The sequence below is a fragment of the Nannobrachium achirus genome (assembly GCF_963921795.1).
Source record: "Nannobrachium achirus genome assembly, chromosome: 21".
In the NCBI taxonomy this organism is placed as follows: domain Eukaryota; kingdom Metazoa; phylum Chordata; class Actinopteri; order Myctophiformes; family Myctophidae; genus Nannobrachium; species Nannobrachium achirus.
In genome coordinates this window covers 36104031-36126064 of record NC_137828.1, presented here as the reverse complement: position 1 = coordinate 36126064, position 22034 = coordinate 36104031, and the positions used below count along the sequence as shown (strand labels likewise).

At 41.9% G+C, this 22034-nt stretch overlaps 1 protein-coding gene across 1 annotated transcript in view; it reads right to left on the bottom strand.

Moving 5' to 3' along the window:
• Window positions 1-4335: 4335 nt before the first annotated feature.
• The window catches only part of ctdspla (CTD (carboxy-terminal domain, RNA polymerase II, polypeptide A) small phosphatase-like a), a 65563-nt gene continuing 47864 nt past the window's right edge, over window positions 4336-22034 (bottom strand). Inside the window, exons 3-7 of the mRNA XM_080751608.1 lie at window positions 21175-21276; window positions 13012-13068; window positions 9124-9216; window positions 8437-8622; window positions 4336-6377 (exon numbers count right to left, since the gene is read on the bottom strand). Of these exons, the coding sequence (XP_080607734.1) occupies window positions 6252-6377; window positions 8437-8622; window positions 9124-9216; window positions 13012-13068; window positions 21175-21276 (564 nt within the window). The 3' untranslated portion in view covers window positions 4336-6251. The remainder of the gene's footprint in view (window positions 6378-8436; window positions 8623-9123; window positions 9217-13011; window positions 13069-21174; window positions 21277-22034) is intronic.

Genomic DNA, 22034 nt, shown 5'->3' with positions numbered 1-22034 from the left:
AGCTAGATAGACAAGTCTGGGATTCTCCTGTAGATGTGGATATGTAATGAGGATAATGAAGTATTGGCTACCTTTACTATTGCTTTACTTGTGTGTGTGTGTGTGTGTGTGTGTGTGTGTGTGTGTGTGTGTGTGTGTGTGTGTGTGTGTGTGTGTGTGTGTGTGTGTGTGTGTGTGTGTGAGAGAGAGGGTTGGGTGTAGTCCATTATTTGACGCTCCACCCAGGTCTCTAAACACACCTGCACTTCCCTCAGTCTCTTTGCTAACAATACCACAAGTCAGCAACTCTCTCCCACACACACACACACACACACACACACACACACACACACACACACACACACACACACACACACACACACACACACATTATTTCCAAAATGCCTCTGTAAATAAAGAAACCTGATAACACTTATTAACAGCATAAAGTTCAATATCTGTCAAGTGCGACATGTTTCTGAGCACATCAAAGATTCAGGATCCTTGAGAAAAGCATATAGCCTACATCTCCTGGGCTCAAACTGGAATCTTCAGGTTATCACGACCACATACAGGTCCCTGTGTGCCTGCAGGGGTCTTCAACGTTTTCAGGCCGGGGACCCCCAAACTGATGGGGAGATGGAGCAGGGACCCCCTACCACCTCGTAGGGTGGGGGGGGGGGGGGGGGGGGGGGTCGGGGCTACGACATATTTTTTATTTTAAACATGTACAAGTTACAGCGAGCAGGGTGGGCCGTACCACTACCATTTCTAAACATACTATTTATTAACTGAGAACCAATGTCAATAATATCAACAATCTGTCAATTGCATAGTAATCATGTATTCAAGCTATTCAAAATGGATAGAATCATGATTTATTTTTTAACATAAATGTAAAAAATTTAAATAAAAAAGAAAGAAAGAAAAAAACATTTTTTTAAATCTTTTTTTTTTTTTTTTTTTAAAGCAATAATTTCGCGGACCCCCTGCAGTACCTCCGCGGACCCCCTGGGGGTCGCGGACCCCCTGTTGAAGACCCCTGTGTACTGTATGTGTGTGGCTATCTGTCTGAACTAATGTCAATAAGTAATGTCCCAAAAATACTAGACTGATCATCAGCGACAAGTCTTTACATTTTGGCCTATAATTTTTGGACTCTTCAATCAAAATCTCAATTTCCATGATGCAAAGTCCCCATAATCCACACAACTAGATTTCCTTCAAACACACTTGTTACTACTACTCCTACAGAAAAAAACTGCCTTACTAAGCTGAAGAAACAGCAGAGAACCTTAGTCTAAGACTCCTCCAATGGTTCTAGCACCATTGCAAGGGGTGACCACTTTTGGTGCCATTTATGACCAAACCACTTTAATGTGGAACAAATACTGCATAATTGAACAATTGTGATATCAAGCTGTTAGCATACTTTCCTTATGCTACTGCATGGTAAACAGAGTGAATCAGACAGATTTTTGCTGCAAACCGTATCAGTAAGGTCCAATAATTGGATGAAGAATATAATTAAAACCCCTTGGGCTATAGCAATGCATAATGTGTGAATCATGAATCAATAGCACAAATATAGCTCTCATCAATCCTTCCGTTTATTATTATTATTGTTCGCTGCCTCTCATCAGCTTCTCTGGAGAAGCCTTAAGATGAGGTGAGACCTTTAGAACCAAATGCAAAATATAAAATACTCATCGGGTCCAGTTGACAAAACATCTGATGGAAACCATGAAGCCAAGTGAAACCTTGAGGTTTTGCTCTATTGGTTTATAATGGTTTTCTTAGGCAGAGCTGATAAGCTATTTGTCTTCATCGACAGCCCGACAGGCCATTTAGGCTCCAGTATTACAGGGGGGGGGGGGTCTCCGTCTCCTTTGGACCACAATTGGTTCTGGGTTCGATCCTGGGCACAGCCAACTCAGTGTATGAGAGGCACGGGTAATACAGTACTGGGAGCTGATTTGTGCTCCACCTCCCAATGTAGTAGGCCTACAACTGATTGTCAAATAATATATTGAAATAGAATTTTTTATAAATTTGATTTTTTTAAAAATGATGTTCACAATATTTGTGGGAACAGTCAAAAACTAAATGTAGGCCTAATGCCTCAACTCATATACAATTCCAAGTGATTGTCAGGGTGGGACACATTGAAAACAAGCCACTCTGATCTACTTATATAATCACACCATTTACAGTGCTCATTTTTTTCTTTCTTACCTTAAGCCAAGGGTTTGCATGTTTGGATTTGATTCCTGAGCTCATCATCGAAGTGCGGTCATCTAATGAAGTCAATGGTCTTAAATCCAAGCATATTTCAATTGAAAGTGAAATAATAATATAGTGTGCATACTGTGCAAAGAAAAAAAAAACTATTCAGAGGGACTTAGACCAGCAGGCTTTAATTTCTAATCCACAACGGTCACTAGATCAGAGTTGCCAGGTCTGCTTATTATAAGCAACTTTTTTCTGTAAAGTTGCTTGTAAATATTGGTAGTTGCTTTTGCGGGATTCTTCTGGCATGTTTCTCAAGTGTAGTTGCTTATTTGGGCTCGTTTCCAATTTCTTTTTAGTTTTTTGTTTAAACAAGTGTTTCTCAAGGACCACCATCTGTAATTATAATTTACTCCCATTACCAGATTTGTGTTTAAAAAACATTTCACATATTGCACTTTTTCCCTCCAGATTTCTTTGAAAATCGTCTATTTTCAAAAAGCCGGCATACAGGTTTGAAGTGCTCCTGTGGCCTAGCCATAGTCGCTTCTTTTCACATAACTTATTTCTCTCGCAAAATCTGGCAACGCTGGTGCAGAGAGCCTACAGGTCCACATCAATTTATGAAAAAAGACTTCCTTGGTTGCACATTAACTGGTTCATACCAGAATTATTAATTCACTTGAACATTGCTAGAGAAGGCCATAAGCATTACCCTGACAATGTTCAAAGTTGTTCTGCACAAAACATAAACCCATAACATTTTCTTTCAAATATCTCAATGTATTTTAGGATAGTCTTTGCCTTGATCTTCAGAAATCGTTATCTGAAGTTTATTAATTTCTTTAGTGAATACATTTTAATTTTGTCCAATCTAGAGTAATAGTATGTTAATACAATATAACTTATACCAGGGGGTTGACACGGCCCCCAGGGGGTCCTCAGAGTTACCACAGGGGGGCCGCCAAATCTTTGTGTGATATGATCATGTTTTTTTTACATTAACCACTTGAACCCTAGCATCCCTATTCTGAATAGAACAATAGCCAAAAATAGCAGATCTACAAGATCGCCTATTTCTGGCAAAGAGGTTTGGTGCGAGGGAGAAGAAGAGCAGACCACGGTTCAATGTCTGAAGATACACATTAATCCAACATACACTGTCTGATGAGTGATGACAGCGCTGTCAAACAAGTCTAAGCTGTCTAAGAAATCTATGAACAATAATTAATTTGCATTTGCAACACAATTGTATACAATATATAGGCTCTAGTGGGGGTCCCTGCTTCATCTCTCTCTCTCAGCTAAGGGGTCTTTGGCCTGAAAACTTTGAAGATTCCTGACTTATACAACTGGGGTGGTTGTATTCTGTCTCTCTGCTCTTCTAGACATTTGTGTCATGTCTTGCCTAAACACAGGATCTAATGCGAATTTTGACCGGATGGTCAAGATTAAATGGATCCCCTGAGAAAGCAGGCAGACTATGTTCAATAGTAAAAAATTAAATCTGCACTTGCGCAGGAAACTGGGTTCAAAATTCGGGGTAGAAGAGGAAAATTACATAGTGCTGCTTGAAGTAATGAGAATAACGTGAATACATTTTTTTTTATTTAAAAAAAATGTTTTTGAAGGATTCCCCTTAAGAGATTTGCAACAAAACATTTGAAAATCAAAGTTACAGTGTATGGGATGTTCATATACTCATGTGTCAGTCAGTGGTTCTCAACCTTTTCAGGCCGCAACCCCCAAAAATAATCATATTTGAACTGGGGACCCCCCCACCCTGCACAAGCACTTGGAATTGTAGGAGTTGGCATTACATTTAGTTTGACTCCATCTGTTCCATTGTGAAAATAGACGATTTACTATCGTCTATTTTCACAATTTCTGCCTCTAATATTTGACAATTTGACCAATGTTTAACCAGAGGTAGTAAAAAGATCTTTAAAGTCCTTAAATTGTCGCTATAGAAATGTGCAGATACCCTGTATACACTTATACTGTATGTTGGTCTGTTTACTGTTGCGTGAGAAAACAATGTTAACATTTAGCTAAACATCTGGGGATCCCGACCCACAGGCTGAGAACCATTGAGATATAGATGACATTACAAGAGGTACAGACAGCGGCAGTGTGCAAACTTGCAACTTTAATAACGTTATACAGTACGATTTCAACAGCATTCTTTACAGTTCACCCAACCCCCTTTCCCCAATAAATATAATTTCATATAATCTACGCTAATCATTATAGTGTTCAGTTTCCATACCTTTGGGAGGACAGTGATACCATTATAAGGATATAAGGATGTCGACGATATAAGGAGGCCAATGTACGGATAAACTGTCTTGAATTTGTTATTAATTTACAGCCACTGTACAAATGATGTCATGTGGAGCCATTAGATGCTTCAATAAATGTACTAATTTTATTTTAATTGAACTCAAAGGCAAAAGCAAGGAGTTCTCAGGTTACAGCAAGCTACTTGGATTAATAGTTATACATGGCAACTACCCTCTTCAATTTTCTTTATTTAAGTGGCAAATAAAGACAAATATTCTCCTCAATTTAAACTCTTCTTCTGGAGTTTTGAGTAAATATGCAGCATTAAAAACATCTACCCCGTTACCAACAAAACTAAATATACACAGAAATGAAGGCACTTCACCCTGTAAGATAAGGTAAATCACAGTTGTTTTTGAACGAACGGTTAGCGGGAAAAGACAGCCTGCATAGCACAGATCAACATAAGAAAGTTTACCCACTATTTGCCGGCCACCTCACACGCCAAAAACTCTTGTTTTTGTTGTTGTGTATATTTGTAAATCTTTTGGTAACTAAAATATTACTTGACAGGAAACTCCCTCTCTTTCATAGAAAAAATTAGTATATGTATAAACATATAGTATGTACATACAGTAATACAATAGAATGTAAAATCCAGTGGTTCCCAAAGTTTGGATCCAGGGGACCCGCAGAGTTCCTTGACGGAGTTCCAAATGGACCCTTACAGGTCTGTGAGTGTGAGTGTTTGCACTCTGAGCGTGTAGAAAAAACTCCTGAATATTGTCTTCAAAAGTAAAAAAAAAGAAAAAAAAAAGGATTTGATGGGAATACAACAATGTTTCGGTCTGTTGCACCTTCATCAGGTTATCTTAACACTTTGGCTGCGAAAATAGCCAAAAAGACGTCTGGAAACGTCTTTATATAAAAATTGGCATTCCTGGCGTTTCTACCAATAAATAATAATCAATATTACTATTTTATCGCCAGATTAGCAAAAACACTACATTTCCCATAACGCTTAGCGGCCGTTACGCAACACGCACGCTGCACGTTCGCATGACGCGCGCACAGCCCTGCAAAGATCCCCTTCAGTGAATGGAAAATGGCGGTGGTTGTTTACATTTTGCGCATATACAGTATAAAGCCACGCTGATGGATTATAGCATCGCAACGTTAACGATCACACCCGCGGCAGTCACACACGCCGAGGCCCGCGCACACACGCGCCCCGGTAAGTTCTATTGATGATGGCATCCAATGTGTTAACAGACCGAAACATTGTTGTATTCCCATTAAATCCTTATTATTATTATTATTGTTATTTTTTGCATTTGAAGACAGTGTGCAGGAGTTTTTCTTTCAGTACGTTGGGGGCCTCGTTTGGTCTTCTCCTTGTTTTATTTAGACTTGCTTTATATTCACTCTTGAGCGTGTACAAATGTTCAAGAGTACACGTTCAAGAGTTATATGGAGTCATTGACTAAAACAAGATTGAGAACCACAGTCATAATCCATACAAGTGCTCTCTAGCTGTAGGATTAGGATCCGTGTGAGCCCGACGTCCTCCGTCTGCCCTGGTGGTGCTCTGTTTAACTCCCATGGAGAGATGGAGGGCGGGGCCAGGAGCCACAGGATTGTGGCAGCAGAAGAGAGGCTCCTGTTGGAGCGGGCCAGGGGCCTACGGCGGGGCCAGGGGCCAAGGTTAAGTGGGCCAGGGGCCAGGCAACAGACAGTGCCTGGCTAGGAGGCACTGTCTGCTACCTGACCCTTGTAATCTGTAATCGACCGCAAATGTCCTCCTCCGTACTGAGACCCTCAAACAGCGGGATCAAGTCCAGCAACTCTGTGTCCGTCATGTCATCAAACCACGACTGCACCGGGACCTGTGGGTGGAAGAGAGAATGGGACAGCTCAAGTTAACGGTGCTGTTATGTGCCAGGGGCCAGGGACCCATGGTGATGTGATCACCTATAGATACTCAGATTGTATTGCACATACTGAGCAATAAACCTCCCTAAATCCGCATGTGTATTGGCTAGTGAAATGGTTTCATCATCATCATGGCCGTGGAGCTCATGGGAATCGTGTGAATAACTGCTAAGGAAGCGCTTCAAAGACCTCATCGTGCAACCAGGGACCCATGCACAAAATGCTGTATCGTTTTTTCCTAGGATGATGAGTGCTTATAGGTACAAAGAGAAGTACCAGTCACCCGTGCAAAATAATGAATACGTAAGGGCCAGTCGAGTGCTCCAGTATATCCTGAAGTATTATTCTCTCTGAAGAGTGGACTGGAGATGAGAGGAGGAGAGGAGTGCTAAGTGTTTGTTGACTCAACGTCCTTAAACACCTGGTGGGCTTTTTTGCTAATTCTATTTAGCTAAACGTGTGATGTCATGGCTCACGCTATTAGTGCAGAGCCGGGAGAACCACGCTGCATAACAGGAGTAAACAAACAGCTGTGATAGGGAGTAGAACGGGGAAGTGGTTCTACGCATGCGTGCCTGGTCTATCCATAGACACCAGTAAGACACCTAAGGGCGAAAAGCGACCTCGCCCTTTAGGGCGCCATGTCTTGGCCATCTGTCCAAATATTGGTTCCCCTGGCATCACAGGGATCTCCATATATGGCAATAAAAGGGATTCGGTTCCCCTGCTATCACAGTGATTATATTTTGGCATTCACACAGATATGGGCTTAATTAATATTGATGACATCAGGGATCTCCATATCTCCATATATGGGCATAAAAGGGATTTTTGCACCCCTGGCATCACAGGGATCTCCATATATGGCAATAAAAGGGATTTAGTATCACAGTGATGTCAGGGCGTGAGATTCAATCAACAAAAGACAAGTGTTACCCATGCAGACAGACAGATATGGTCAAGATGTGACGGTTCCGATAGTAAACTGCGACCTACGGTCGAAATAAAAAGGTATCCTGTGCGCCATTTAGCTTCCGCATGGGTCACAGAAGGGGACATTCGGTAGGCCAGTCAGAGGCAGTTTGGGCGCAGGTCTTTTTGTTACCCAGGGTGCGTTCGGATATAGGCACTGAGCGCACTGGTGTGCCCTCTGGTTGTTCGTTTATTCGAACTCACCCTAGATTCTGAAGTCCCGGATCTACTCAGATTTTATTGCACATACTGAGCAATAAACCTCCCTAAATCCGCATGTGTATTGGCATGGTCTTTGCTAGTGAAATGGTTTCATCATCATCATGGCCGTGGAGCTCATGGGAATCGTGTGAATAACTGATAAGGAAGCGCTTCAAAGACCTGAGTGACAACCTCATCGTGCAACTCCTCCCCCCCTGAATGAGAAGAAAGGTACGAACACAGCACAGAAAAGAGAGAACACTGCCGCTGCCAGCCCTGACCCTGTTCTAAAACAATGTTCTATAATCAGTTACTGCCAGCATCAGAGCTACACGGTTGACATACTTCTGTTCTACCAACAATGTGTTTGTATGGGGAGAGAGACTCACACAGAGATAGAGAGAGAAAGAAAGGGAAAGAGATGGCTTTAACCACTGTCTTACACCCTATACAGACTTTGTTTACAGCGAAAATAGCATTCGCCGAAAATTGGGCTCTATTTTGATTGTCTTAAGTACCAGCTCTTATGCCTTATCTTAAAGGCCTGTTCAAACTGTCTCCGACCACCAAACCTTTTGTTGGAGAGTTCCGACTTGCCTACATACAGCTTTCCGAACTCTCAGAAGATGCGAGTGACATCATTTTGTAATTGAACCGGACCTTTCCGACGAAAGGTTCGGTGGTCAGAGACAGTATGGACAGGCCTTTAAGTTAGGGCATAAGAGCTGGTACTTAACACAATCAAAATAGAGCCCTAAGACTTGTTAAGTCTTCTTAAGGCCTTTTTATATAGATGAATTAACATGATTTTTTTAAGGCTCCGCAGAGAGCCTGACTCACAGCGTTCTCAGGGTGGAAGATGTACGAGGCAGGCGAGTTGTCAACGATGATGACTTTGCTGAGTTCCCGGCCCAGCCGGCTGAGGTCTTTGACGTAGTTCCCCCGGTGGAACACACAGGATTCCCTGAAGAGCCGGGCCCGGAACACCCCCCACTGATCCAGCAGGTCCGCCACAGGATCTGCATACTGCAATACATACAATAAGAAGGAATGGGACGATAATCGTTATTATCGTTTATCGTGATAAAAAACACTAACAATAATCGTATCGTAGAGGTTTAAATGTATCGTGAAATTATCCTCTGTCATGCAATGGGATCAATTCACCTTTTATTTGCCGAGCTGCATATCTGATACCATTTAAACCCTCTATAATTGATCAAATGGACCCGGAAATAATGTATTTGATACATGTCTCCTTTTTTTCACTCGCGACGTGTTGTAAGCTTGTAGATCTTAGATAGGCTATTTTTTTTTTTTGCAAATGTTCCGCCCCAGGATAATGGATGTTCGGGATATTTTGATTATCGTGATAATATCGTAAATCGCAATTTATCTGGTCACAATAATCGTGACATGAATGTAGTTATTATTTTGTCACAAGCTCTTGTTAATCATGTTCATTTGTTTCAATATCTATAAGAACGACACAATACAACGCATTGTACGAATACAAATCTACAGTACCTTGGCTAAGCTGGCAGTGAAGAGAACACATTCAAACAGCTCCCCCATCTTCTGGAGGAACTCGTCCACGTAGGGCCTCTTCAGCACATACACCTGAAACACCCACCAACGTTACAAGAAATTAAGAACAATTTCCTTTTTTTAATATAATGTAACACAAAAACACTTTATCAATTGATTGAGATTGAGACCTGTATTTATTCTCGAAAAGAGCATTGAGGGAGATCAATACAATTACTATATTTGTTTTTGACTTCGCTGTGTGCATCCATCCATCTTCTTCTGTCTCCGAGGATTAGTTGCTGCCCCCCGGTGCAAGTAACCAAGAACAGGCCAAAACAGGCACAGAGAGCCTATCCTGGATTACTTGAACCAGGTTACAGCTTCTGAATGGATTCTGATGATGCTGTAGCCGGCTCACACACAAACAACTGGTGGAGAATATGCCTTCTTCCTTGTGCGTAACCTGGCGACTGTCTGTCTGTCTGTCTGCCTGCCTGCCTGCCTCTCTTTAACAGAAACTTTAATGCAAACAGCAGATTCTGACGTTTAGTTTTGTTTGCTGAAGTCACAGAGCCACAACATGTCCATCTCCACAGTTATTATCAAAAGCTTCTAACGAATTGCAGAATCAAACAGAATGTTACATTCACTGAAACTTTTATGAGACGTCTCAAAGCTAATCCTACAGCTGCTTGGCTACCAGATGAAAGAGAGAGAAATAATTATGCCTTTGAGGGAGCTATTCTTTTTTTTTTTTTTTTTTTTTTTTTTTACACTTACACATCTTGATCAGTTTCCTTTACTGCTCTCCCCACTGATATACACTGCTAGATGCGGGAGAGCTCCAAATTATAAATGCATGTGACTGATTTCTGGCCTGGGTTACTTAGGGAGTGTTCGTCTAATACTTAAGGTGGGTATAGTCCATAGCGAGGGGGGGTTCTCAAATAATAATTTGATTGTCAGGGGGGACCATGACTTTTTTATTTTGGCTGGAGGGGGGTCCATGCAACTTTAATTTGTTGAATTTTGTATTAAAAAAATGTTTTCTTTTGTTATTTTTCATACGTGTTTACTCCCCTATATTTATCAAGTTCCCCCTGATTAACTTGGTATATTCCGCTTCTGTAAATCTCCCCACAAGAAACGCATTCATTGTGCGTAGTCGGCGACTCAGCGGCAGTCGGCGCTGACAGTGCAGTGCTTCGAGTTTGTGTTGCATTCTACAAAAGTGATTGTGAAGCGAACAGAAGAACCAACACAGGGCTTTACACACGAGTGCTGCAGTATATCCTATACGTATATTAATTAGGCCTACTTTAAACCATACAGCTTTTGGTAGGCTGTATAATAACTTGAATAATATGAATGCCATATTAATTTCGTATCGGCATTGCCAGGGTGGCATTGCGCACCAGGCTAAAATACCATATATAGCCTATAACGTTCTCTACAATAAGTAATTGTAGATGATAGTTATATCTATCAAATATGGTTTTATATAGCAAATCAATGTCGGGAAATGTCCATTTTGGGAGCGCACTGCATGGCGCACTGGTAGATCAGCCAACGTTATACATCTTTAGATGTAATAGGGACACAATACAGTCCATGGAAGTGGGGCTTTCCAAGGAAGAGGTGACGTTTTATTTGTTTTAATCGCTTCATAATTGACCGAGCCATGATGAACTTAAACCAGAAGAACAAAACATAATCCTGTAGGCAGGATTTTTTCTGCTCGCTCGCTTTCTCTCTCCATCTCTCTCCTCTGTTCCAAATCATGTCCAAATGGAGACGCTTCATGCGCGGAGCGCAGACACACACAGAGAGAGAGAGAGAGAGAGAGAGAGAGAGAGAGAGAGAGAGAGAGAGAGAGAGAGAGAGAGAGACGTTATCTTGCTAAAGTAGTTGCTGTTTGGTTTATTGCAAGATTTTGCGAGTCTGCTGGCCGCCGCTCGTTTTACTTTTTTGATCGCCCGTTTCCGACCGCAGGTAAATAGGGCTAGGCTACCCTGCTTGGTCACCGCCTGGTTACATTGTGGTTGAACTTGGAAGAATTAATAAACACAGGGAGATGGAGGATGCATTATTAGTCAGCTTGGATACATACATGTCCCGTGGACAGACGTGGACTAAGCAAGGCTTGTTGCGGTTGACAAAGTGGAGCAAACGTATCCTATATGCAAGAATGTTGCAACTTCTTCCCTCCGATAATTCTCACTGACTACCGAATTATGTATGAGAATGTGGCCTGAGACTGAAATGTATAAGCAGTCATATCTGTCAAATATTGTTAGTTCAAGGCAATAACAAGGCTTTCGGCAGGGAAGGAGGTATAGGAGAAACAGCTTGGTTTTAAACTATGATTTTAGATTTTATATCATGGAAAATAGTTCACAGTTGCTCAATCTTTCTTTTGTTTTGAGTGTTGTGGAACCAAATGGACCCTTTCTGTATTAGTTGAGTACAAAGAGACCCACATTTAATCCCAAAAGCTTTCTTGTGGTCCTTTTAGTTGATCTTGTATCCTATTGCCAAATTAAAATGCCTGGGTTTCCGAGGCTAATCTTGTATCAATGAACTGTACTGTTCTGTATACCCTCAAGCAATCAATCAATCAATCAATTGTCAATTAGGGTGCTATATTGTGTGTGTGTGTGCGTGCGTGCGTGTGTGCGTGTGTGCGTGCGTGCGTGCGTGTGTGTGTATGTATGTATATATATATATATATATATATATATATATATATATATATATATATATATGGGGAGGGGGGGCCATGCATTTTCTTCAAGTCACGCAGGGGGGATCACCAAAAAAAATCTGAAGGTTGGGGGGGGGGCAAGGAATTTTTTTTTAAAGTTACAATCTGTCAACCAGCCCCCCCTAGTGGATAATAAACGTACACTCCCTTATGCTATTAGAAAATTGCTGATACCCAACAACACCCAGCATTAAAAATCACGCACACACGTGTACACACACACACACACACACACACACACACACACACGCACACACGATTCCAAGCGTCTACACCCTCCAGTCCAGCACCTGTTTTTGACAGCCACAGTCGGCATAGCCTTTAATTAATCTGTCTTAAGGTTTCTTCACACACAAACTCACGCTGCACACAAACACCCACACACACCACATCCCTCCCCAGTCCCCATGTGTGTACCGACACCTCCACCGCCACTACAAACACTCTCCCACAAGCAGGGGTGTCGCACCAAATTCTGGGCCCTGGGTACAAGGATTCATTGCGGGACCCCCATGAATGTTCTTCATAGGGGGAGGAGGGGGTTTAACCCATTTAGACTGGGAACGCATTATTACACATTATTTTGTGCTTTAACTATTGAAAAATAGAAGATATACAAGCTCACAACGCGGCACTCGGTGCCGCGCTGTGAGCTTGTAGACTCGCTATTTTAGAAAAATCGTAAAAATGTGTTCAAGTCTTTGAATATTTCAAATCCTTCTAAGGTTTTTTGAAAAACCTATGTTTCTATGTGAGTGGTGCTCAAACCTTTTCATGTGAAGGACCCCCAAAATTATATGTATTTGGCTACGGACCCACATCTCAAAATATTTAGTTCCACGGGACCCCCAAGAAGCAAAATTTGAGTTACAAATGTTCGCTTAAACAATACATATATTCAAAGATTTGCACACATTTTCACAACTTTTCAAAAATAGCAGATCTACAAGCTCGCAGCACGGCACTCGGTGCCGTGCTGTGAGCTTGTATATCTGCTATTTTTCAATAGCTAAAGTATAAAATAATTAAGGCCCCTCCACCTTGGGCCCTAGTAACTCAGTCCCCCCCCCTTGTGACGCCCCTGCCCACATGTCCTCTATCAACAACAAACAGCACAATACCTGGTGGATGGTCCCGTCAATCTCCACTGGAACTATGAAGTCTGCATTGCTGATGGGCTGCAGGTACAGGAAGACAACAAACAAACCTTCAACACCAGCAGCATTCCCTGGTAAAATCAATACATGGTTGTTGTCGGGTGGAAACCGTGTATGTCCAAAACCGTTCATTTTGTTCTTTACTACTTTCTTTATGCTACTTTTTGTTGTTGTTTTGGGTGATAATGCAATCCATTTATCATCATTGTATATTTGATGTTTGTACAAAAGAAGCTGCTACTCTTATTATTGAACCACTTTTATTGCTCTAATGCTTTTATTGCTCTAATGCTTAAAAAAAAAAACGATTTAAACTAGTGAAAATTGTATGATGAAGCAGGGCAAATTTTAAACATGGAGATACAAGGTTTCTGCCCGAAATAAACACTACACACACTCAAATCCTAAAAATAAAAATGTACACTCTCAGTGTTAAATTAACATGCCGGATCTTTATGTGCTGCAGCAGAACAATATGAAAGCCCCCCTTGTGGTAAGAGGGGATGGCAGTAGAGAGAGAAAGTTCTTCTAAAGTGCCATGGGCAAACTGTGGATCCTCTGAGTGCATGGAGGTTGCCGTAGGGACAATGTGTCTCTGTTCTGGTGCTCTGAACGCCACAGAGAACCTGGGGACTGAACAAAACCACTGTAGCGACTCACAGGGTTTGACTGAAGCGCCTTGGTGCTTCAGTCAAAGTATAGAAACTCCGGGTCGAATATTACTCGACAACAAAGTGAAAAGTTGCTTTGTCAAATTTGCACGTGAGTTAAAGTACTGGAGTAGTTTCTTTTAAGTCTCTGCCTGGTCTTCTTAGATCGTCTTTTTAACTAGGGACCTCCCTGCTGATCGTCTTATATCGTCTTTTTATTAACATTAAATAAAATAAAAGAATGTTTACTTCCCGCTGGTGGCATGCACGCTATTTTTTTTAACCCTTTGTAGCCTACCCTTTGGTGGCAGAGAAAAAGGTAAGATTTTTAAAGGTGGCAGGGTATATGTTAAAAACTAGTGGTGTAACTATATAGTATAGATATAGTAATTTTAATTTGCAATGATCTACTATATCGTTTGCAAAAGCAAAATATCGTACCGTTTTGGCTTTGTATCGTAGCGTATGCATATTTTCAAATGCAGTAATCGGTATTGAATCGTTTTGCAATGCAAATAATTGATTGTATGGAAACTAAGTACCTGTATTTGTGCCTTGTATTTGGCAAATTTAAGAGGGAAAATGAAAAAGAGGAGTCTGGTAGCTACTCTTGGTCTATCGATAAATGTGTGTAATCTCTGTGTTCATGTCAAGGTGGGTTTGTCCATATGTGTTGAATAATGTCCATGTATTTGCTAGATAATTACTTCCATAATAATAGATTTTTTTCACGTTTTACACAGATTTAATTTCTTTGCTAAACAGTTACTAAATCGATTTTAAATCATTGAATCGAATCGTATCGCCATGAATGAACCAATATCGTCCATGTATTGTATCGTTAACCATGTACTGTGTCGTGATGCGTAGCGTATTGCTGTTAAAATGTATCGTTACACCCCTATTAAAAACACTTAACTCATTGAGTGCCAATCCCGAACTAGTTCGGCTTTATTATCGTATCGCAGAGTGCCGATCCCGAAAAAAAAAAAAATTTGAAATTTTTTTTTTTGATTTTTTTTTTGGGACCCCATCAAATCTGGTGAACATGATTTCAATCGCGATTTTGCATGTTCCACCCCCATACAACCCCATCTAACATACAGGGCAGCCATGTTTGTTTACATAACATGTAAAACATAATGGCGATTATCTCAAGAATGCCTGAACGGATTTCCAATCGGATTTTTTTGTTTGAAAGCTGTGAACAAACTGCACAAATCCACTCCAATGCAATCCAGGATTGCATTGGATTTTTTAGAGCTCATTCTTCTCTGTTTTTTTCCCATGCATGAGGTGTGCAAGGTTTAATCATGGCTAAGTTGACGAAAATAAGGCTTCTAAAATGCTTGGTAGCCAATAGCTAACTTCAAGCTAACTTCATCCTCTTCCTGTACATGCACAAAGGAAAGTGTTCAGGCAAGTCATGGCTACAGGGCTTCTGCATATACCAGCATATCTCTATGGGATTTTCTATGGCCACTGGGCGCCCTCTAGTGGTGAAAGGGGTGGCACTAAATGAGTTAAAGGGGCACTCCACCACTTTTCAACCTATGTTCATATAATTGGTCCTCACTCAAAAATACCTTTTTTTCTTTTTGAGCGGTGGGTATGTCTGTCTCCGTCCGTGTCTGTCTGTCTGTATGTAGCCTACAGTACCTTTTATGACCACACATGTTAAGGGAGGGGCGCTGTTGTTCAGGCCAGGCCAGAACAGGCAAGGCACACTCACACACACGCACACGCACACACACACACACACACACACACACACACACACACACGCACAGACTCCACCGCTCAGTTCACACAAGTGTGATTTTTTTTTCTCAGAGGAGGGCTGTGGGCAGGTCAGAAACCCATCGTCTTGTCATCGATTGCCAATCCAGCTTATAGAAACTGCAGGCTTTCTATTCCTGAAAAGTTGCAATTTTAAGCCATTGTTCGCGCAATAATAAAAATCGAAATATTTTTTTCAAAAATATTGATATATATTTTTCTTTTGGAAAATGATGATGTCACAAGACGATGGATTCTGAACTTCCCAAAGCTCTCCTAGGAGACTTGGACTGAGTAGAAAAAAATTGTGATATTTTATCATGAACATTAGTGAGGACCTATTATATGAATACAGGTTGAAAAGTGGTGAACTACTCCTTTAAGTATTCAAAAGTACAAATTACATACTACATTTTCTTTTTAATATCAATGCATAGCAGTATTGACATTTAGACATTGAGCTTACCAGATCTGCTATATTCATTATATCTGAAATACTGCCAAAGTTGTTCATTCATATACTTTCCCCCTTCATAGTAAAACGTACAATATTTGTCTTTGAATTGTGGTGGGGTGAAAAATAAATAAAAATAATAATACATATATCGTCACTGTCGGGCAGAAACCTTGTATCTCCAAGTTTCAATATAGTATGTTCTTTCCTAAATTAAAACCTTACTTTATCATACTAGAGTGTCGCACAAAAGTAGTGAAAATAGACGCTCTACAAGCACACAGCGCCTCGCACCGCGAGGCACTGTGTGCTTGTAGATCGGCTATTTTCGCTATTTCAAATCATTTTTAAAATGATAAACACAAAACGAATGGTTGTGGACATACAAGGTTTCCACCCGACAACGACGATATACAAACTGAAGCACGGCACCAGAGACGAGCTGGGAACAAGACAGCTGCAGCGACACGCTGACTTATGTCATCTTTGAAAAGGAGGATGAGGGGTGGGGGTGTGGAGAGCAAGAGAGGCAGCGGGGACAATTATGGCTACGAGATGAATGGAGACGTAGCAAAGAGGATGAAAGGACCACCTGACCTCGGCCGTAATTCTTTTCCACAGAGGGAAGATGAGAGAAAAAAGGCTGAGTGAAGGAGAGAGACACTGGTGGTGATGGTGGTGAAGAAAGCGTGACTTGCTGCACTGCAGCTTTCGCCATGTCTTTTTTTTTTAAAAAGCCTCTTTCGAAAGAGTCTATTATATTTTGCACATGGTGAGGTTGTCATTGGAGCATACAACTACAGTATACAACCAAATCAGAATACAAGAAGACTACACCGGTTCTCCCAGCAGGCTAATGTAATTATATTAGTAATGTCGGCGGCACCACTAAAATGTTCCATAATTAATTATACGAAATTATCCGGCTCTTCCCAAGAGAAGGCCCACATGTCAATGTTTTACTGAATAAAGACTAATAATAATCCTCTAGAATATAAACCCTACTTTACTCTAAACACGAAGACAGCACATGGAAGACAGCTGCTTTTGGCCATAATAAACCTGTAATTAGAAGATAGAGCTCAATAGCTTCCAGCAGAGGGGGGTGTTTGCTCTAGGAATACCAGAGCTTTGACTTTCTATAGGTCACCTGTCTGTCCCTCTAAAATGTCCCCTACACTGTGGAGACTGGACTGATCGCGTGAGACATGCACGGATGAGTGGACTTGCTTGGCGATGCAAGAGACGGACAATCTGAATGTGAATGGCCAGCCCAGCACCATCGACCACCAGATCTGCTAGTACGTCATGCCCACATGGCAGATGTGGGAGCTTATTTCAAGCCAGTGGTTTCGTCATAATTCATTCCGCTCTCTTCAAAGTTCTCGAGCGGTATCCCACCAGAAACTGCCACAATAAGCAGCTGCTGCTGTCTCTGTAGATGAACAAGAGTAAAAGGAAACTATAAATAATAATTTTAAGACACCTGTCCAGAGAAATAAACCAGATTCATACTTTGAGGCACGATGGCATCGCACGCCGAAAATAGCTGACCTACAAGCTCCACAACGCATTGCATCTGCGATGCTGTCGGGCAACGGTGCTTGAATCAGGCAAGAGAGGGCAGCAACAGAGATGGAGGCAGACAGAGACATGAGATGGGGCTACTGGCTACACCTTTCCTCCTGGATCACCAGTAAGACTCCCTAATCGGGAGATAAGCGACCGTAGGTCTCGCTAGAAGAGGGCCATGTGAGAAATGAGGGGTGGGGTCTCCGCGTTGCCTTGGCGGACGAATAGGTACCGGCCCCGGCTCTCCCGGACGCTCCTAGGCCGAGTTAGGGCATTTTATGTGAGCTGCAGTGGAGGGGGTCCTCCACTGGGGGCGCCACCACTTTTGCATCCGTTCTGGAGTAGCAGGAGTGGGTGGTCCCCGGGAATTCCCCGTGAGCAGCCCCGTGGGGGTGGTCATTTGGTCATTTTTGCACATTTGGTATTTTTTTTACACCTGGGGGTCCCCCAGGGACCTGGGGGTCCCTGGAACTCCGGGGGTCCTTGGAGGTTGTAGTTTGGCAGGTAAGGAGTGTGTGTGCAAAATCTGGCATGGATCGGGGCAACGGTTGCGGAGATATGAGCAGGGCAAAAGTGTGACGTCTGACGAGTGACGGACGGACTGACTGACTGACGCACGGACACCTGGTGGAGCTTTCTGTAGTAAGTGCGACCTACGGTCGCAACTAGACTATTTCGAGACCAAACAAACAAACAAACACTTCCCTTCTTGTTCAATGTACCTTGGTATGTGACAGATGGAGGAGGCAGAGAGAAGGGGGGGTGAGGGGATGTGGTAAATATTGGGGGTGTACACAGCATCAGTGTTTGTTATCCACTGATGACTGTGTACAAAGACTGATGGCACATATTGTGACGTATGGCTATACAATAGGGTGGTAAAAAAGTTACCTTTAGTTTTAAGTCCTATTTACAAACTAATGAAAACCAGTAAGACTCCCTAATCATGAGATAAGTGACCGTTAGGTCGCATGTATTGAGTTGCGAGATAGTGTATACCAGTTTGCGTGATTTTTAGGCAATATCTACAGGAGCAGTGTCCATTAATGTTTTCTGCAAAAAGCAACCTCATGGTGGTGCTAGAAGAGGGGCATGTGAGAAATCAGGAGCGGAGGTTGTGGTTTGCCAGCCAAGGAGTGTGTGTGCAAAGTTTGGCATGGATTTTAATTTGTCCTATTTACAAATAATGAAAATAGCAGATCTACTGTAAAAGCTCTCAAGGCATCGCATCCTGACACAGTAGCGATCTAAACTCAGATTAATCTGATGTTCAGAGGTTGGGAAAATATGCATAAAAGGACTGAATGTGAGATAAACACTAAGGGTTAGCAATTGCCATCCCTATAGGACCCCAAATGATGCCTGTCTTTCAATTAGCTCAATAACTTCATCACCATTCAAACCACCAATTTTGAGGATGACGGCCACTTATTTTAATCATACAATTGCCATCTTATAATAATAAGAGAATCAGCCAAAGCTGTACAGTAGTTAATTTCAGACTAGATAATTCTCTCTCCTAGTTGATCTCGGGGGCAAAATGTAGTTAGATTTTTTTTCCAGTGTAAAAAAGTGGGTACTGGGCAGAACAGAGGACTTATCTGTCTCTCAGGCTTGTTCTGTGCAAACAAGAGTTGAATTTTATTGGATTTCGGGGAAATCCGTCCGTCATCCAAAGGAAACCTTGTGTGTGTGTGTGTGTGTGTGTGTGTGTGTGTGTGTGTGTGTGTGCGCGCGCGCGCACACTCGCACATGCATTTAATTAAAGCATGACGTTACAGTAATTTACAAAAGAAAAAAGAAAATTAAAAGTCGAGATACGAGGTTTCTGCCAGACAGCAGAAACACTGAGCACTCCCATGTGCGTGTATCAAAATAACATCCCGCTTCCAGAAGTGGAAGTTTGTGATTGGCTGAAGCGGAGGTAGGGAGCGATCCGTTGTGTTCGCCTGGACCGCGTGGAGGTGCCGAGAGCTCACTCGTGTATAGGTTATAGGTAATATAATAGGCCTACATGCGATGTTTCATAACATATAACACAATAAATAATCATAACACATTATAAACATTATATATTTACAAGGTCAAGTATTCTACTTAATAATTGGGACAAGAACCATTATCATAGTTATAATATACCTACATTTACAGTAGTTTAGGCATTTTGGTTTGATAAGGTTGTGGGCAGAACAATTTGTCCTTGTTATTTGACTATTTTTATTTTAATTATAATTAAAGACAGAATTAGTGATTATAATAAATAGCCTATGTCATGATTGCTGTTATAACTAGATCAGATTGTGTTTTTAATATAACGCCGGCGCGCCTCCGTCATCTCCACCGAAAACAAGCGCTCCGCCCTTGTTCCATTGTTGGAACCGGGGTGTTGTTTTGATACACGCCTCCCATGTAGAGGGCGCAGTCAGCCATGGCTGCGGTGTCTCTAGTCTGTTGATACGCTGGAAGAGGAGTTACAAAGATCTTCGCCAGAAGTGGATAAAAACGATCAACCTAAAGGACTTTGTTCCCACAAAGAACAGCACAGTAGATTATGGAAACTTTTAGTTAGCTCCTCCTCTTAATGTTAGCATGCAGCCTCGGGAAGCCACGTGTGTTTTGTATTGGTTTCCCTGGTTTTACATAGGGTTGAACCCGCAGCTATGGCGGCGCTTTCTCCAGGGTGTCGCTCAGGAAATCGGTCTGTAGATCTGCTATTTCCACGTTTTCAAACCGCTCAACCTAATGTGTTCTCCCAGCTTTCTACCAGCCTGCACACCTCTCCCACCTTCTTATCTTTAACCTACACACTCCTGGGCACGCACGCACGCACGCACACACACACACACAGGGAGGGAGGAGGCTGTGCTGTAGTGAACTGGGTCACTGGAGTGAGCAGGTGTGTTCCTGTAGGCTAAGGCGGACTTTCGAGGTACGTGGGAGGTCACATGACATGAGAAGCTGAGCACACAGCACAACAAGGACAGGCAGAGGCAGAGCCTGGACCCTCCAACTGGAGGACCTCCAAGTGCTGTTTTCAACCTCTTTCATATCAAGGTCCATTATTTATTCTGCACCTGAGCCACGGAGCGCCATTCGATGAGATTTAGCCTCTCAGACCCAAAACATTGAATATTTTGTTGCCGTTGGATAAGATTTTCTCCATAATTCTTCCATGCTTTATTCTTGTGGTACCATTAGGGGAGATCAAAATAATTTTTTTACTAAATTCTCTAATTGTTGAGTTCATTTGTTTGCCAACTCTCCATTTAGCTGGGCTGAGCTCTCTCTCTTTCTCCATTTCGGTTTTATTTTTATGTTTTGATATATTTTTTTGAAATTTCAGGAAACCTTTTGAATTTATTTGCATATAATGACGCCGCACACACATTTTTGGACTCCATTGCCTTCTAAAGTTTGTGTATGCGACGTGACGGTTGCTTATCTCCCGATTTAGGGAGTCTTACTGGTTTGCATATAATGACGGCAAAATAGAGACACCAGGTTGAAAGTGGTTAGGTGGGATGAAGTACACAGTCATTGTGTGTGTGTGTGTGTGTGTGTGTGTGTGTGTGTGTGTGTGTGTGTGTGTGTGTGTGTGTGTGTGTGTGTGTGTGTGTGTGGGCTATGTTTGTGCATGCGTGCGTGCGTGCATGGCCTCATTGGTTGTAGTACCTTGAAGGAGCTGTGCACCAGTGTCTCATCCAGGTCGATCACCACACAGTTCTTGCCATAGTCTGATATACTGACCTCTGGCAGCAGGGACCTGGCAGGAGGCTGCGGAGAAGGAGAGATGATGACACACATACAAGTTAGTATATATAATCGATTAGTACACATCTGCTCCTTACAAGTGTAGTAATACAAGTACACACTAGGGCTGTCACGATATGACATTTTACATGACGATTAATTGTCACTAAAATAATTGGCGATTAACGATTTAATTGTGTTTTTGTCGTTGATAATTACATTTCTGTTTGGCTTTTAGGCTTTGAAGTTGTACATGGTAGATATGAAACATAACCTAAATATACAAATAAATTACTGACATATTTGACAACTTACTACTTAAAAAATAACTTTGATAGTGGAAATAGCCGATCTACAAGCTCACAACGCGCCGTGATGCGACGCGTTGTGAGCTTGTAGATCTGCTATTTCCACAATTGTTGACCTTTTTTAAAATATATGAACATTTTTCAACATGGAAACGATTATGACGATTATGAAAAATAATCACGATTATGTCAAAAAATCACGATTAGACGATTATGTAATAATTGTGACAGCCCTAGTACACACACACACACACACACACACACACACACACACACACACACACACACACACACACACACACACACACACACACACACACACACACACACACACACACACACACACACACACACACAGTGCATCTCAAAGCAGTGAAGAGTGGTTCGGATGCTCCTGGCTGTAGTGGAAAGGCTCCACCTCTAGGGGGCCATAGTGGGTGCCACTTAAGAAACACTTTAGCATAAAGTGGTGAA